The 19,521-nt window shown below is 37.1% G+C and overlaps 1 protein-coding gene across 2 annotated transcripts; it reads right to left on the bottom strand.

The window, feature by feature from the left end:
- Window positions 1–12,213: 12,213 nt before the first annotated feature.
- LOC131004014 (protein DETOXIFICATION 27) lies at window positions 12,214–18,557 on the bottom strand. 2 transcript variants are annotated; one of them, XM_057930586.1, is made up of 7 exons: window positions 17,402–18,557; window positions 17,208–17,294; window positions 16,640–16,696; window positions 15,322–15,560; window positions 14,880–14,998; window positions 13,762–13,851; window positions 12,214–12,474 (listed from the first exon to the last, which is right to left on the bottom strand). In XM_057930586.1, the coding sequence occupies exons 1-7, from the start codon at window positions 18,217–18,219 to the stop codon at window positions 12,418–12,420; spliced, it is 1,467 nt and encodes a 488-aa protein (XP_057786569.1). In that variant the 5' UTR covers window positions 18,220–18,557; the 3' UTR covers window positions 12,214–12,417. The 2 variants fall into 2 exon arrangements, with proteins under 2 accessions (XP_057786569.1, XP_057786568.1); XM_057930585.1 differs by lacking the exon at window positions 12,214–12,474 and having other exon boundaries at window positions 13,218–13,851; window positions 17,402–18,508.
- Window positions 18,558–19,521: the final 964 nt, after the last annotated feature.

The raw sequence follows: 19,521 nt of genomic DNA, 5'->3' as shown, positions 1-19,521 counted from the left end.
CTGAATCGGAATAGCAGTGTTAATCCTCCTGATGCTCAAAGCCTACAAGAATTCTATTCTCAATAGGTCTCCTTGAATTCTAATCTTAAGTCATGGTGTAGTGCTTAATATTCTATGATTCACTTAGCCGGGTTTTCAAAATTTAATAAATAAATAATTGAAAACTAAATTCTTGAGTTAAGGACACCAACAATATCCTTACTCGATTTTCTTAAATAATTGGAATTATAAATAAAACCAATTAAATCATAAATACTTTTATTGCAAAAAAAAAAAAATGCAATTTCATGTCATGCTTAGCATATAGTAAGTAATAACTTAAAATATGCATATAATAATAATAATATGATATTATTATGCAAATTAAAATAATTAATCAAACTTAATAAGTCGAATTAATTAAAATAGTGCAGTCCAATTAAATGGAGAAGCTGCACAGCCCAATGAATAAATTAAGGCCCAAGGCATTAAATAAAAACATTGGCCCAACTGAAATATAAACAAAACTCGGCCCAATTAAAGAGCCCAACTGAAATTAAAAAAAATGCAAAAATCGGCCCAACCCAAAGAAAAGCAAAGCCCAACCTTTAATATTTTCGACCCATATGCTCAAGCCCAATAATCGGCCCAGCTTTCTTGATTAAATAAGAGGCCCAAATGCTCTTTTAAATAAATGAGCCCACTGAAATAAAAATGGCCCAAAACTTAAACCAAGCCCTATTCTTCATCTCATTAAACACACACATATACAAACACACGCACCACTCTCCCCCCTCCTTCATCTCCGCAGCAGGCACCCTCTCCCCCCCCCCCTTCGTCTCCGGCGGCGGTGGCCGCCGCCGGCCACGCCACCGTCCCCTGACTCCCCTCTCCCCCGTCTCTCGTCTCTCACCCACAGACGCACGCACCGAGCGGTCGCCAGCAGCCCCGCTAAGCCCTCTCTCCCTTTTCTCTCTTCCGGCCGTCGCGGCCATCTCCGGCGAAGAGCACCGTCTCCGGTCACCCTCACCATCTCCCTCGACTGACCGAGAACCCAAATCGGCCGCCTCCACTTCTCTCGCGCTGAAACGGACCCGTCATCCCACAGCAATGAGCGGCGCCCGAGCCCTAGCTTCCTCTCTCTCAGTAGATCGGAAACCCATCGCCGTCGGAGCTCGCCGGAGCAAGCGGCGACAGGCTCCAGCTCCCCTCTCTCTTTTTCGGCGACTGAAACGACAGCCACCGCCGTCTCTCCCACAGATCTCCGACCTTTCTCTTTTTCCAGCCGTGGCCGGGCAGCAGCGGCACAGCCGCCGTGCCCTGCCTCCCTCGACCTCTCGACTCAGTTCACACAAACACAACGCTCATCCTCCTCGACTCAACAGACCCAACCAGACACTCCAACATTTGGACTCGGCAATCAAAAACAAGCTCAAGACTTTTTCTTTATTCTTTTTAATAAGTATGCTTCATATATGTAGAAACACAGATTGTATGCTCATGTATACGGGAATGCCATTTTGTTTCAAAATCTTGATACACGAAATCTGAATTTGCTATATGGGAAAATTAGTTGCTGGAAATGCGTAGTGTGTGATTCAATATTGTAAAAACAAGTCATGTAATTTAAAGAAGAAGATGAAACCTTGGGGATGTTCTGTTCAAAGATATGAAATTGCTTTGATGTTGAAGCTATGAAACTGCTCGACTGTTTTTAAAAACATGAGCTCCTCCTCGGCAGAATGAGCTGTGGGAATTATGAATGGAGAATACAGGAATTCAGTTAATTATTGCAGAAGTTTGGTAAATTAATTGTGAACGTGGGTGATGGAAATAAGTGGGGGTAAGTGGGAGTAGTGGGAGGGAAAGTGGGAAGAAAGGTGGAGGAGTTAGTGGTGGGAGTAGGAATAAAAAAAATAAAATAAAATAAGATAAAATAAAATAAAAAGTCTTCCAAGTTGTACTATGAAAACTGTAATAATACTTCATGGTTCGCTAAATAAATAGCTCGTGAAAATACTTGAATGCTAAATTAAATAAATATGAAATGCATATAATTTAATTACTAAATTTACAAATGCTTTTGTAAATCATTTTTGTTGGAATTAAAATAAATTCTTTTTCTCAATCTGGCGTGAATCATCTTAAATCTAAGTTCGAAAATTTTCTAAACTTAGCTCGAGTAAACGGGGTATTACATCCCTCCCTCCTTAAAAAAAATTTCGTCCCCGAAATTACATACCTTGATAATCTAGCTGAGGATACTAGTCTTTCATTTTATTCATCTCTTTTGTGGCCTTTTCCATCCTGTGATGGTTCCACTACATGACGAGAACAATATTATTGTCTCATAAAACTTGAACCTTGCGATTAAGTATCTGGACTGGTTTCTCTTCATAACTTTAGTCCTGGCTAGGACTACTTTATCTAGCTTAATCAAATACTTTGGATTAAACACATACTTTCTTAACTGAGAGACATGAAACACATTGTGCACGTCTCCAATACTGGGTAGCAATGCCAACCTATAGGCTACAGGACCTATCTTATCTAGGATCTCAAAAAGTCCTATATAACGGGGTCGTAACTTGCCCTTCTTTTTGAAACGTATAACTCCCTTTGAGGAAGAAACTTTGAGGAAAACTCGATCCCCAACATTGAATTCTAACTCCGATCGGCATTTATCGGCGTAAGACTTTTGTCTATCTTGAGCTTCTTTGATTCTTTGCTTGATGTGGTCGACTTTCTCAACCATCTGTTGGACCAGTTCAGGACCTAACAACTTTCTTTCACCCACTTCATCTTAATAAAGTGATGAACTATATTTTCGGCCATACAAGGCCTCATCTAGATTATTCCAAATGTTGCTAGATAACTGTCTGTTATAAGCAAATTCTACGAGAGGTAACAAATCCTCCCAACTTCCACCCTTGTCTGCGACAATCATTTGCAGCATAACTTCTAGAATCTGAATCGTTCTTTCTGACTGCCCGTCAGTCTGAGGGTGGTACGATGTGCTGAAGTTCAGCTGAGTGCCCATGGCTTCTTGTAAACTTTTCTAGAAACGCGATGTGAATCTGGTGTCACGATCTGACGTGATAGATACAGGTACACCGTGAAGGCGTACTATCTCTTTGACATATAACTTTGCAAGTTTCACCAATCCAAATGTCATTTGAATTGGCAGAAATCACGCTGACTTTGATAATCGACCCACTACAACGTTATATATCTTTTCATTACTGTTCATCAGAAAATTTTCTTTAAATTCTGGTGCATCTTTGTACTGCCTGGGTGTGCAGTGTATTGAGTATCATGAGCCTTGCTCATAATCTCATTCTTTAACTCTTCATTGTGCGGCACACACAATCTTTCACCAACCATAAGTGTATTATTCTTTGCTTCAGTTAATCTTTTCGTTTCATTCGTTCTTGCAGCGAGACGCGTCTTCTCCAAGAACAAATCTTCTCTTTGTGCTTGCACAATTCTTTCTCTCAAATCAGGTTTAGCTGTCAGTGCAGCTACACAACCCGATATTGAATCTGGGGAATAAACAATCTCTAAACTGAGTGAGGCGAACTCACGAATCAGCTCATTCTGTTGGGTAATGAAATACCCTAGCTTAGCCTTCGTCTTTCGACTCAGGGCGTCAGCTACTACATTCGCTTTTCCTGGATAGTAACTGATGGTGCAATCGTAATCCTTTACTAATTCGAGCCATCTTCATTGTCTCATGTTCAAATCCTTTTTCTCGAAGAAGTACTTTAAACTCTTATGATCTGTAAAGATCTCACACTTAACTCCATAGAGGTAGTGTCTCTAAATCTTCAGTGCGTGCACAACGGCTGCTAGTTCTAAATCATGAGTTGGGTAGTTCAGCTCATGGGGCTTCAATTGACGAGACGTATGCTATCACTTTCTGATTTTGCATCAACACGCAACCCAATCCTAGTTTCGAGGCATCAGTGTACACCTCAAATTCTTCATTCTCTTCTGGTATTGCTAACACTGGTGCAGTAGTCAGCCTAGTCTTGAGCTACTTAAAACTTTGTTTACAAGCTTCGGACCAAACATACTTAGTCCCTTTTCTTAAAAGTCGAGTCATTGGCCTAGCCAATTTCGAGAATCTTTCGATGAACCTTATATTGTAACCTGCTGAACCAAGAAAACTTCTGATCTTATTGACATTTGATGGTGCCTTCCATTCCTTGACTGCTTCGACCTTGGCGGGGTCTACTTTGATTCCTTCAGTCGACACTATGTGACCGAGAAACATAACTTCCTTTAACCAAAATTCACACTTGTTGAATTTGGTAAACCATTTCTCAATGCGCAGGGTTTTGAGTACGATGCGTAAGTGCTCTTCATGTTGTTCTTCGGTCTTAGAGTATACGAGGATGTCGTCGTTAAACACTAAGACAAAACTATCGAGATACTGATGGAAAACTCTGTTCATTAAGTCCATGAAAACTGCTGGGGCATTCGTTAAATCTAAGGGCATCACTGTGAACTCATAAAGTCTATAACGCGTTTGAAACGCTGTCTTTGGAATGTCTTCTCTTTTCATCTTGAGTTGATGGTAACCAGATCTTAGGTCAATCTTGGAAAACATACTGGCTCCTCTCAACTGATTTAATAGGTCGTCTATCCTCGGAAGAGGATATCTATTCTTATGAGCTTGCTTCAACTTCTTATAATCAATACACATACTTAGTGTATCATCTTTTCTTTGACATCTTGAATTAGTGCTCCCCATAGTGACATACTATGTTGCATGAAACTAGGTCTGGTGAAAATTTGGTAATTCATTGGGAAAAATATCTTTGTACTCTCAAATCTGTTGAACTTCCTTAATTGTTTCCTTCGTCCTAACTCACCTTCTCAGATTGACTAGGGAATTCTAACATCAAACTTTTCTCATCGTCTTTGTAACTTTCACTTCGAGGATTAATGGCACTCCTTCTATCCTGTAAACTCATTTTTCCATTTCCAAATGGTTATTTAATGGGGGTTTCTAAGTTTCCATTGTGGTGGCGTTCCAACTTTATTCTTGTTGTAGCTTCTGGCACTTTAGCCAAAGCATTCACTCTCTTAGCTTGAGCTTACTAGCCTTGGGGTTGGGTTATACCTTAAGTGTAGTTCTAGTGCTTTCCTTCTATTTAAGGGTTTTCTCTATTTCTTTCATTCCATTTCCTTTTTCTTTACTTCCCTCTTGAGGTGGTGTACATATCTTGTTTGTGCGTGAAATTTCTCCATTTGTTGTAGTGACTCGGTGGTGAGAGTCTCGTTCATTGCTTGTTCCTTCGTAATGTCTCCCTGGTTCACTAGGGGAATTAAATATCTCATGACGCGATTCATTCACGAACTCCTTTACGCATTTCTTATTATTGTCCACCATGTGGACCACATATTAACAGCTGGTTGAAAACTAATGATAAACTGAGTAATTCTAATCGCTATTATACTTATCGTAATAAAAGGATATTCTATTGTGACAACTATATAGTGCGAGTCTATATATTGTAGTGATGCTCTACTTCGAGATCAAAAATCTTAATTGACAATCACCGAGATCTTAGTCATGTGGGCTGGCCAGACCCAACAAAACGAATCACTCAGTCAAATGGGAGCTTCGCCCCAATCATGTCAACATCTCATTCATGTAAATCTCTGGTCAAACTTCTAACTTAAAACTTACTAGTAAGTACTTCATCATAAGTCACTGATACCATGAAAGTCCATTCTATGTCGTTCTAGCAAAGCTATCACGACTAACATCATAATCATAAGCAACATAAGTTCTTATGTGAAAAACTTAATCTCACCGCTATTGAAATAGCTCAAATGAATCCTTAGTCTTAAGGCATTGCCTCTATGTTGTAACATATCTATGTTAAACATTTCTATCTTACCAGTCTTTACTTAAATCGATCAAGCGGTGCTATCACGATTAACATTCTCAAAGCATTCTTGGGTGGTACTCAAACGGTTTGTAAGAGAACCCATCATTCTAATCGTATAGGCAGCTAGCCTAAAACGACAACATAAAGCTTTCTCATTCATTCATACATACATACATACTTTTGTTTCTTTTGAAACCTTAACATATATGGACATTTAAAGTCCCTTTCATGAAAACTTTGCTGGTGCCGGAAAGATTCAAAAAATCTAACTCGACAATACATCTGGTATTCGTGAAAGGCTCAATAGTCCTGAACACGACTTTAAATCATCTTATCGTTAAGGGCTCGGGTTGTCCCAAACACGATACTTACTTATCTTATCGTTAAGGGCTCGGATTGTCCCAAACACGATACTGAGCTTGGTTATATGAGTCGGAGACCCAAGATAACAATATGAAAGCGATTAGAAATTCATAACTTATAACATATGGAAAGCGATAAGCAATTCACATAGTATCATTCATTGAAGCGCACACTTTTTCTTGGAAACATTCATAACATCTGAAATACATATATGTATATTTTTAAACTATTATCGTACCTCGGTTGCGGCAGTGTGACGGTGAGCTGAGGGCTATTGACATTCTTAGAAGTCTAGAGATACTATTCTAGACTCAACATCAAAAGTTTATGGTTATCAGAGTCATGAAAGAAAACTCATGCTCTGATACCATTCTGTCACACCCCAATTCTTGAATGAATAAATATAATCGAGGTGTGAATAATTCATAGAAATAAACAAGGGAAAAACCTTGTTAAAACCCGAAATAGGATAGAAAGTCGGGCTATGCCCATTTGGATCACAAGTTTTGTTTCATGCTTCTGACAACCAACATTCATTAGCATAAATTTAGTAGTGAAGAGTCTAAGCTCGGTCAAATATATCATTTGAAATTTAACATGAAGATCTTAAGTTGGGAAAACAAAAGATGGTTATGAGTAATTGCTACAGCGGAAGTCTAACATAGGAATTTATCTTTAGCCTCAGCTCCGTCCAGCCAACCTGAAAACATTTGAAAGTATTTTTGGGCTAAGTACTAATGTACTTAGTGGGCATGCATTTTCTGAAACATTTTATATTTTCGTAAAGACAGTTTATCCAATCATACTTGACATGACTTAGAAGGTTTTAAATTGAAATAGCTTCTAAGCATGTTGAAATATTTTCTTTCATTTGTGCGCACATGTCACACTCCCTTTCTGTTACTCGCTGTGATCCCGGACCTTTTAGCCACCGACGGATCTCTGTCTCCCGCTTACTTGAACTGAGGGCGTAACCCAAACAAGTTTACTTTGACCTCGGGACGCTACCCAGGCAGGCCTGATATTTCTCATGCTCCGGAACACATCCAGCCGAGCACCCTTATAACGCCTCTGGTTAGAGCCCGATGGAGATCAACCCACCGAGTCAACTAACAAGTGTACACAATTCTCAAACAACGTATTAGGTCATAAGAGAACCTCAATTGATTAACTGCGCGAGCCTTAAACAGAGCAGAGTGCACATAAACATTTTATTGGATAAACAGTTTTCATAACATTAAATAAATAATTTGCATTTCATTGAAATATTTAGAGCTTAATAACTCAATCATACTTTGTACATTTGGAAAGTAAGCCCACCTGTCTAGGCAAAGCCTGTCGTTTAACCTTATCTCTGAATCGGAATAGCAGTGTTAATCCTCCTGATGCTCAAAGCCTACAAGAATTCTATTCTCAATAGGTCTCCTTGAATTCTAATCTTAAGTCATGGTGTAGTGCTTAATATTCTATGATTCACTTAGCCGGGTTTTCAAAATTTAATAAATAAATAATTGAAAACTAAATTCTTGAGTTAAGGACACCAACAATATCCTTACTCGATTTTCTTAAATAATTGGAATTATAAATAAAACCAATTAAATCATAAATACTTTTATTGCAAAAAAAAAAAATGCAATTTCATGTCATGCTTAGCATATAGTAAGTAATAACTTAAAATATGCATATAATAATAATAATATGATATTATTATGCAAATTAAAATAATTAATCAAACTTAATAAGTCGAATTAATTAAAATAGTGCAGTCCAATTAAATGGAGAAGCTGCACAGCCCAATGAATAAATTAAGGCCCAAGGCATTAAATAAAAACATTGGCCCAACTGAAATATAAACAAAACTCGGCCCAATTAAAGAGCCCAACTGAAATTAAAAAAAATGCAAAAATCGGCCCAACCCAAAGAAAAGCAAAGCCCAACCTTTAATATTTTCGACCCATATGCTCAAGCCCAATAATCGGCCCAGCTTTCTTGATTAAATAAGAGGCCCAAATGCTCTTTTAAATAAATGAGCCCACTGAAATAAAAATGGCCCAAAACTTAAACCAAGCCCTATTCTTCATCTCATTAAACACACACATATACAAACACACGCACCACTCTCCCCCCTCCTTCATCTCCGCAGCAGGCACCCTCTCCCCCCCCCCTTCGTCTCCGGCGGCGGTGGCCGCCGCCGGCCACGCCACCGTCCCCTGACTCCCCTCTCCCCCGTCTCTCGTCTCTCACCCACAGACGCACGCACCGAGCGGTCGCCAGCAGCCCCGCTAAGCCCTCTCTCCCTTTTCTCTCTTCCGGCCGTCGCGGCCATCTCCGGCGAAGAGCACCGTCTCCGGTCACCCTCACCATCTCCCTCGACTGACCGAGAACCCAAATCGGCCGCCTCCACTTCTCTCGCGCTGAAACGGACCCGTCATCCCACAGCAATGAGCGGCGCCCGAGCCCTAGCTCCCTCTCTCTCAGTAGATCGGAAACCCATCGCCGTCGGAGCTCGCCGGAGCAAGCGGCGACAGGCTCCAGCTCCCCTCTCTCTTTTTCGGCGACTGAAACGACAGCCACCGCCGTCTCTCCCACAGATCTCCGACCTTTCTCTTTTTCCAGCCGTGGCCGGGCAGCAGCGGCACAGCCGCCGTGCCCTGCCTCCCTCGACCTCTCGACTCAGTTCACACAAACACAACGCTCATCCTCCTCGACTCAACAGACCCAACCAGACACTCCAACATTTGGACTCGGCAATCAAAAACAAGCTCAAGACTTTTTCTTTATTCTTTTTAATAAGTATGCTTCATATATGTAGAAACACAGATTGTATGCTCATGTATACGGGAATGCCATTTTGTTTCAAAATCTTGATACACGAAATCTGAATTTGCTATATGGGAAAATTAGTTGCTGGAAATGCGTAGTGTGTGATTCAATATTGTAAAAACAAGTCATGTAATTTAAAGAAGAAGATGAAACCTTGGGGATGTTCTGTTCAAAGATATGAAATTGCTTTGATGTTGAAGCTATGAAACTGCTCGACTGTTTTTAAAAACATGAGCTCCTCCTCGGCAGAATGAGCTGTGGGAATTATGAATGGAGAATACAGGAATTCAGTTAATTATTGCAGAAGTTTGGTAAATTAATTGTGAACGTGGGTGATGGAAATAAGTGGGGGTAAGTGGGAGTAGTGGGAGGGAAAGTGGGAAGAAAGGTGGAGGAGTTAGTGGTGGGAGTAGGAATAAAAAAAATAAAATAAAATAAGATAAAATAAAATAAAAAGTCTTCCAAGTTGTACTATGAAAACTGTAATAATACTTCATGGTTCGCTAAATAAATAGCTCGTGAAAATACTTGAATGCTAAATTAAATAAATATGAAATGCATATAATTTAATTACTAAATTTACAAATGCTTTTGTAAATCATTTTTGTTGGAATTAAAATAAATTCTTTTTCTCAATCTGGCGTGAATCATCTTAAATCTAAGTTCGAAAATTTTCTAAACTTAGCTCGAGTAAACGGGGTATTACAATTTCGAAACAAAAGTTTTCCGCTGCGTGTGTTACTAGTCTAACTGATCTATCTTCATATAGTCAGTAAGATTCATAACATCTCTTTGTTTAACAAACTCGACTGAAGTCTTACGTGTATCAGTTAAAGTCTTTGACTTAACTGATAACTCTTTACTGAAGAGGATTCAGTATCAGTCGTCAACCTTGTTTTGATAAAATTCTTTTCAGTAAAAAGGTTGAGTCAGTTTGTGTTTAAAGTTTCATTTTCGAAAAATAGCCTATAGGTGTATTTCCCCCCCCCCCCCATCCATACACTTATTCAAGACCCTCCGGGCCTAACAGTTAATTAATCAATATGAGATAAGAATTAATATATCTTTAATGCTTATCACTTTCCCACAGTCCCATATTTTAAGTAACAAACTTTAAATAATTATTTTTCACTCATCACTTCCATATTTTTTGGTTGTTAGTTGTTTATCAAGCTCGGAATGTTCCGATCCTTAACAAGATAATTAGCAAGACCAACAAGAAGTGGAGCCTCTGGATCTACTACAACCAGTCCGATTCCCCATTCACGGCAAAATAGATCACTGATGAGCTATCGACGATATCAACATACTCTATACAAGTCGCATCTCCTGAGCCATAAATTCTAGGTGCGAATCCAAATGCATAGACATGAGCAACCAAGGTGGAAAAGCCAGTGATTATCTTATAATCTGAAATTGATTTTGAGTAAATAAATATATTATGATTATCTATTCGAAACATAATCATGTGTCATTTAATTATGCTAAATTAAATATTTTCGTTACTAAAAAAAATGGTCAAACATTGATCAACTCATAACCAATTTTCTATAATGACAATATATTTTTTCCAACTACACCGTCTCTTTCAAATTCAACTACACTAATGAGTCATTTTCATCTTCTGAAGTGGCCAAGTTGAATCATTCAATGGTTCTTCGGAAATATTCAACAAAAGCAGAGGAGAGGCAAAGGTGAACTGTTGCACAAAAAGGTCGACAGAAGCAAGGTTTCTTAGCGAGCTTATGAAGCTCTTAGCTTCTGCTAGCGGCTTTCAAATTCAACTACACTAACGAGTCCTCTTCTTTGAAAGCTTGAGATGAGAAAGATTAGATAGAAAGGCTGACGACAGAGAAATAAGGGTGAGGATGAGTTGGATTTTTCAAAATGTTATATTTTTAGATTTTAATATTTAAACGATGAGGTTGGATAAGCTTACTACCTATGACCAAATCAAATATTGATTCGAGCGAAATTAAAATTTGAAGAAAATGCATATTCAATTTTTGGGGTAAATATTCGATTTTGTCCCATAATCATATTAGCGTTTTAACAAAAATGTCTCAACTTAAGGATAAGTGCATACAAGTACCTATAGTTTCAGAGTTTCGTTATTTGTATTCTGAAAAAAATCCGACAATTGAGTATTGACGTGAAATGCCGAAATTTCACATTCGTAACTTACTTGGCATATTTTATTGGTGTGGTGACATTTATTTTTTATTTAATTTTTGATTTCTTCCCATCGTAATAGCGTTTTAACAAAAATGTCTCAACTTAAGGATAAGTGCATACAAGTACTCATTATTTCAGAGTTTGGTTATTTGTGTCCCGAAAAAATAATTTGAGCACCTGATATGAAGAACACATAACTCTAGGTGAAGAACGCATCTTATAGAATTTCATGAAAAATATATTTTCTTCCTATGATCAATCACACTGTTACTACAGATATTTCAATGGAATTCAATGAAATCAATTACAGTCTAACCCTTTTATATTAATATTTAAGATTGCTCAAATATTCTTTAATCTTTTTAACCTATATCAATCTTTTATCTAATGAGCTCATCTCGACTAATACCAATTGAATAGTGATGTAGTGTCCGGGGATGACGCACGTGTTATAGGAAAATTAGCTAATTGAAATTTCAAATTTGAATTTGTACAATGCAACTTCCATTAATTAACTTGTCCCTTAACTGTGACTTGCTACTTTTTACTCTTTTTCGGGACACAAATAACCAAATTATGAAACAATGAGTACTTATATACACTTATTCTTAAGTTGAGACATTTTTGTTAAAACATTAATACGATGGGACAAAATCAAAACTTAAATAAAAAATAAATGTCACCACACCAATAAAATATGTCACGTAAGTTGCGAATGTGGAATTCCGACATTCCACGTCAGTATTTAGGTGCTGAATTTTTTTTTCGGGACACAAATAATCAAACTTTGAAAATGATGAATACTTGTATACACTCATCCTTAAATTAGAATATTTTTATTAAAACACTAATACGATATGATAAAATCGAATATTTGTCCTAATTTTTTTTATTAAACCAACTTCAGAAATTAACAGATGATTATTTGTTAGGGAAGAAACTCACTGACTCAAACGCGTACACATTTAAATTTCGCCCGAATCAAAATTTGATTTGGTCACAAGTATGACAATTTCATGATATTCGAGAAAAACCGAAATTTAACAATCATGTATTTACAGCAATTAATACTTTTGAAATTCAATTCTTCTGTCACTTGTGATACAATTTTTTTGAGTATTTAGAAGACAAATATTTTTGAAAAAATGGTTTAGGCCTTCTTTGATTGATCACTTTATGCAGTGTTTCTGGAGTGTGACCACTTGTCCACATGCATTGTTGCCTTCGCAGCCTGCGGAATTCAGACACCATCATCAGATTGTTGTCTCCATTTATTTACTTTTTAATTAGTTTTCTTCATTTATTATTTGGAAAATTTCCCAGTTTATTTATTATTCTGGAAAATTTCCCAGTTACAGTTTTCTTTTTCTTTTCTTTTTCTGTTTTGTCTTTTCTACGTCAGAGATTTACCTTTCATGCACACCTGATTATATAGTATACTACTCGAATCTATATACTTACTCTTGCATAAAATTAAAGTACACTACATTTCGAGTGAAAAATTAAAATTACTTAGTTCTTAAAAAATATTCTCAAATTTTCATTTTGTAACATTTACAAAAAATAATTTTATTCTAATAATATATTATTTTTAATATATCAATTTATTTATTTATTCTATTATGGGCATATGGCGACGGCGTCTCACCGGCCTTTTGCCTTCCTTTTCTGTTTGCTTGGTTTTCGTTGTGGGCATTTGGCGACGGCGTATCACCGACCTTTTGTCTACTGTGTTGGTTTGTTTTTTTGTACGTTTTGGTTCTGTTGGCTTGAGCCGGGTTGGTTTGGGGACGATGGTTAGGCCGGAGTTCCTGAAACTTTCCCTTCCGCTCTTCCTTCTCTTGTCGTTTCTTTGGTCGTCTAGACGGGTACTCTTTTTTCCTTCTTACAGTTTTTTCCTTTGGGTTTTTCGTAGGAATGTTTTAATGTCGTTTCTTTGGTCGTCTAGACGGGTACTCTTTTTCCTTCTTACAGTTTTTTCCTTTGGGTTTTTCGTAGGAATGTTTTAATGAGGCTCGGCCCTTAGTCTGCTTTCTTGTGCTTTCAAGGGTTTTAAGTTTTTTGTTTTTTTCTCTTTATATATAATCGCAATTTAATAATACTCCGTTACTTTTATACCTATTATTCATTAAACCTCTACTTTTAAAATGAAAATTTTTTCCACTCACAATATAGTTAACCACTTTAATTTTATTAACACTCGTGTTACTTCCTTCTAGTAGTATTATTTTTCTATGACCGAAGAAATATTATTTGAACCCCCAACCAAAATACTTGTTCAATAAAATTATTGATATGTTCATCAAAATTAGTATTCATTCACTGTCAAAGAATAAATACGGATAGATTGAAAAGTTTGCTTGTTAATTTTTTTTCTACTATTTTTTTAATCTTTGTGTAATTATCACTCAACTTAGATAATTAGTACTTAGGAGTATATAGTATGTTGCAGGATTATTATTATTTTTTGAGAGATATGTGGCAGGAAATTAATCAGTAATTGAAATGAATGAATTACCTCTTTTTCCCAGTCGCATCTTATTGTTATAATGGCAAGTATCACAGTCTGAACTGCAGTTCCACCGAAAATCATACCAGCCCATATGCCCTGAAATAAAAGAGGCAAATAATAATGCAAATGCAATAGTTTCCTTTTTGGATCTCAAATGACAATAAGGAAAATATTACTATACTATCTACGTATATTTTATTAGGGTTAATTGCATAAAATATCACGAATTTTGCCCGAAATTTATTTTTCCCACGATTTTTAAAAATTTTCATTTTTTTATTAAATACTCTGACATTTGTTCAATTTCCCTACAATTTATTTTTACCCTCAAATCGGAATCGACGTGGCGCTGATGTAGCTCGCCGGCACACGCCATTCCGATAAATTAAACAATGCGTTTCAATTTAAACATTAAAACCCTCGTTTCAGCAATCAGTGCCACCAATGGGCGAAGCACCGGTGCCAACAATCGGCGCACTGGTTTGGAAGACTGGAAACACGAAGCAATCGGTGCCAGCAATCAGCGAGCAATCGACGCCATTGGTTTGGAAGACCTTGACACGAAAACTTCCACACTGGTCTGGAGAGGAACCCTTCGACAGAGGTGGTGGAAAGGAAATAAATCGTTTTTTTCTAGCGCCAAAAGCAACTTTGATTTCCTTTTGCCCGATAAAAATGAGAAATTGAAAGAGATTTGGGCTTTTTATTCTGATTTAATATTATATGTGTAATTTAAAATTCATATATATTCCACGTCAGTGTTACATGTAAAACTAAATCCACGTCACTGCTATGTAGTTTTTTCGATCATCAGAAAAAAAAATCATGAGGAAATTGAACAAATATCAAAGTATTCGATGAAAAATAGATTTTTTAAAGATTATGAAAAAAATGAATTTCAGACAAAAATCATGATATTATATACAATTAACCCATTTTATTATCCATTTGCAAATGACACCAACCGACCTGTCATATTTGTAAAAAGTTTATATGGAAGTATAAGAAAGCAGTATTTATAGTAGTTAAAAGGGACTTATATTGGAATTACAAAAGATAATTGCAAGCTCATGAAATTGAGATGATTTTGTAAGATATGAAGATCGGTGAAATGAAAATCATACCATAACTCCTTGATGAAATACCCATCCCATCAAAACTCCGAGTGGAACTCCAACCAAATAGTAGCACCCAAGGTTGATGTATGCCACGTATGATTGCCATCCAGATCCAACGGCCACACCTTCATCAATATTGACCATCTCAATTTCAACACATGTTTAATTTTCTACATATACTACTCTTTAATTAAGGCAAACATTAATTTACTAGTCCCTCTTGCCTCTAGCTAGTTCTCACAATAAATGTGTAGTGCTGATATTTAATGTGTTCGATACGAGATGTCACATTACTTTAGTTTAGTATGTGTACAATGATTGGTGTAAAATTTAGTGCCGATTTGTTCCTTTTTTGAAATGAACACAGAAAATATCTCTACTCTATTTATGTACATTATCCCACGACATAATGTTGTTAATTTATGTTGAGAGAGAGAGAGAGATGTACCTGAAAGAATTGGTTGAACACTGTTGAGCAGAATTGTGAAGGCTAAGAGAAGAGAGAGGTGGGAGACAGCTTCTAAGACAGGTGGGCTAGATGTAAAAATGAGGGCGATCTGATTGTGGAATAACATTATAAGCAGCCAGAATATTAAGCCTATCGCCACTGATTCACACACTGATACTATGGTAGCAAACTTGGCTCCTTTCCCATTCCCACCTCCTAGCTCATTTGCCACCCGTACCCTGCAAATGCAATGCAACCCATCAACATCACCCATTCCTATGCACACACCCTTAATACCAAGAAAGGAGAATTCACAAGTCTCCAAACACGAGTATTAGAGGAGTTTTTTCATGCAGCGGACCACTCATCACTAAGATTATGTTATTAGTACTAAACAATTTTGTCGCCGTTCCAGCTCCACCTCCCCATGCATCAATTCACCACTTCTTTAGTAACTTTCAAATCAGAGCTTGCCCACTCATTTTTTTTTTTTTTTTTTCATATTGTTTATTTTGCGACCACATATATATTGCAAATTTTATTTGATCAATATATGTGCGTCTGACCGAATAGCAGAAGTTGTGAAATTTAAATAATTGTACCAAATCTGACTAGCTCCTGCGCATCAATTGACCACATTATTAAAACGTATATAGCTAGGCCCCTCAGTTTAGTTCTTTTTTTTTTTTAATATTGTTTATTTTACTGCCACATGTCCCTCCAACTTTGAATAAGTGTGATGTAATATAAAATTATACTCCATAAAGAGGAGAAGTATAATTTTATATGTATATTCTTAATTAGTTATATTTCATAACTTCAAAATTTCATTTAATTATAATACTAAGACATCGATAGAATTGAAAGTTTAGCTTAATTTTACTCTAAAATTCAACAATATGACACTTAAAAAGGAACAAAAAAAAACTCTATATTATGACACTTATTTGAAGATGGATGTAGTATATTGCAATTTTTATTTGATCAATATATATGACCAATTATTAGTATTGATACATGCGTATTGACCCAAAATAATATTGACGCTACTCTAATGACAAATTTTAACTTTTAATTTGTTTCATTTATAATGATATTTTATAAAAATAGTATATGATCCCTATTCACTCTACATATATAAAATAATGATCTCTAGTCACTTGCAAGTGAGCGGTCCAATTTTGGTTTAAGTTATTCGCATAATAATGACTAAAAGAAATCCGATTTTCGGCGGAATGGGAGCTTCAGATTCAAAAGATTTTCTAGCGGCAATGGTTCGAAATCATAGAATATAATTTATGAAAGCAATGAATTTTACCCAGTTCCAGCGAAAAATGCAAGAGGAATCATCATTTCCCAACCATTGATGTTCATGCTGCAAAGAAAGACAAGAAAATTATGTACAGAGAGACGATTTTTATTAACTAGAAGACATAATACAAGAAGATATATCTGAAGACTCCCAAAAAAAAAAACATATATTTAGGCAATTCTAGATAATTACCATAAATATGATTTTTTGTGGAGAAAGATGTGACAAAAGTGAAAATGACATATTTGGCATGCATCGGCATCACATGTACACAAGGTTCAACAAGTAGGGGTAGTAGCAATATTGAAGACGAAACTGAAATTTGATAGTCATGATTGACCTCATTACATGTACACAAGGTTCGAACTTGTTTACTAATTTCTGACCTCATTACTATTCGATTCAACAAATAATTAACATCGTACAAGAATAAGACACTCCCAAATTAAACGCGAAGAGTTTCGAAAGTTGAAGAGAGAATTTTTCCGACAAAAGTTCCTTTAATTTTGAAGAATATAAATCAATCAATCAAAGAGAAGGTGCGTTGAAAATTCAAGAGGGTACGCCTACTCACCAGACAGACAACGCATCCACTGAAATCGTCGCGTTCTTGAGATTTCCAGTCATCACTATCAGAATCCTGTAGTACCAATTCTCCAAACTATCCCATTTTCCAAATGAAAAAAAGAAGATTGAAAATCATGATAAATATGAATGGATAGTTGGATTAGAATATGAAAAATTCAAATGGAGAGAGAGAGAGGGCACCATAGCATGACGCCAGAAGAAGCAGAGAGCTTGAGAAAGTCCCACAAACCGGCAAAGGCCTGAGTGGAGAAGCCAGGCCAGGTGAGGGGGCAGCCACCGCAGACGACGTAGACGAACATACCGAGCACGGTGAGCCACCAGGAGATGTTGAGCGTGAAGGCGGTGGCGACGAGGCCCAAGCGGAGGCGGTAGACCAAGAGATAACTGATGAGCAGGTGCACCAGAAAGGCCCCCAGGTTGACGTAGGCGGTGACGCTGTTCTTGAGCTGGCTCTGCAGAAAGCGCTGCAGCGGGAACACCATGGCGAAGCTGAAGTGGAGCGGGATGAAGCAGAGCGCCACCAGGCCCGACAGCTCCGCCACGTCGTCCGGCTGGCCCAGCGCCTTGAGGATGGGCGTGGCGTAGAAGAAGAGCGGCAGCAGCGCCACGCAGCAGCCCAAGAGCACGATCCAGGAGCGCTGCAGGTAGATCCCCAGCATGTAGTATTTCTTGGCGCCGAAGGCCTGCCCGCACAGCGTCTCCAGCGCCGACGCCATGCCCAACAGCAGCCCGAAGTCGAACCCCACGATCACGTTCGACGCGATCGACATGGCCGCCAGCTCCAGGTCGCCCAGGTGCCCCGCGAACGCCTGCGAGATCACGAACATCGTGTACGACGTCATGCGGCTGAAGATGGCCGGCCCCACCACCCGCCATAGCTTCTTTGTCTCTGTCCACACTCTCTGTGTCATCGGCGCTTCATCTTCTTCTACTTGTATGCTCTTTCCTAACAACGGTGCCCTAAGACTACTTTCTTCGTTTTCATTTCTGGTCGACATTCACCTCTCTCTCTCTCTTGATTCACAAGAGCATGCACACACCTTACAAAAGGGGTGGGTGCAATATTAAATAGCGTCTCAGTCTGAAACCCCTCAGTGTTGGATCTCAATTCGTATTTTGCTTTCCAGCAGAGTTGACCTCAAATTTAGCCACTTACAAAACGCACCATGTGTTTGGATTACTTCTAATTTTATGGCGCCAACTAAATGGGTATTGCTTATCAAAACCGTTTTCAACTACCAAACATTATTTAATAACTAGTTGCGTATTTCTAATACATATATATATTTCTAATACAACGTCTCTTGAGAAATGGTAGTGCAACATTTAATTAACCCAACTAATGCTGAGTTATATTTTAGTTTATATAGTAATTGATTAGTAACTATCTCAAAAAAATGATTATTAACATTGATTAACTCATATGACTTTTCAGTTCAAGATTTAAATGATAATAAATCTTAATAATCAATTCACTACAACGAAATAATTTAGTAGTGAAATAATTCTAGTGACACAAAGAGATGTGTCACAATTTTCTTTACATCTTTAGGTGTCACAGTATATTTTTGCTCATTCTCTCTTTCCCACAATTTTGTGTATGTCATCATGTCTCATTCTTAATTGTTATAAAAAAAATTATTATATACTAATAAACTCTAATTAATATTTATCACGTAGCAAATGAGCTCTAAGTGTAAGAAAGTTATTCTCAATCCTTGGATCATACCAAAATCCAAGCAAACTTTTATCTGATATTATTGGAGACGTTTAATTTAAGGTACAAATTGACGTAAAATAGAGTGGAAAACAATTAAAGAAAGGGGTATAGTGAATTGTATGAGTAGTAGTCAGTATTATTGCTAACGGAACATTTAAACGATGCGAACTCTTATATGTAACGAGGTTTAATTAAGAGTCAAATTCCATCGCTCTTTTCAAGTAATAAAATAGTAAAAGAAGAAGAAGAAGAAGAAGATGAAGCAGTAGTCGTCGTCCGTATTCTACTATCATTTTCATTAATTTGTCACGCATTCTTATTTGATTATGAATTTGGGATATTGAAAGACATGATATCTCAACAAGAGCATTTAAATCAAAATAAAGCTGGCAAAATGCTCGAGCAACAAGTAGTGACGTGAGATGCAAATGAGTATTTATAATTCTAGTTACCAATACATCTATTTTTTATAGTTATTGGCAATTTATACTTACATAGAAAATCTAAAAATAAAATATACCTATACAAACTAAAATATATAAATAATAATATGTCTCTTGAAATTATGCAGAGAATTTTT

The sequence above is a fragment of the Salvia miltiorrhiza genome, unplaced genomic scaffold (assembly GCF_028751815.1).
Source record: "Salvia miltiorrhiza cultivar Shanhuang (shh) unplaced genomic scaffold, IMPLAD_Smil_shh original_scaffold_305, whole genome shotgun sequence".
Taxonomy (NCBI): domain Eukaryota; kingdom Viridiplantae; phylum Streptophyta; class Magnoliopsida; order Lamiales; family Lamiaceae; genus Salvia; species Salvia miltiorrhiza.
This window is presented reverse-complemented; position numbering and strand designations above follow the sequence as displayed.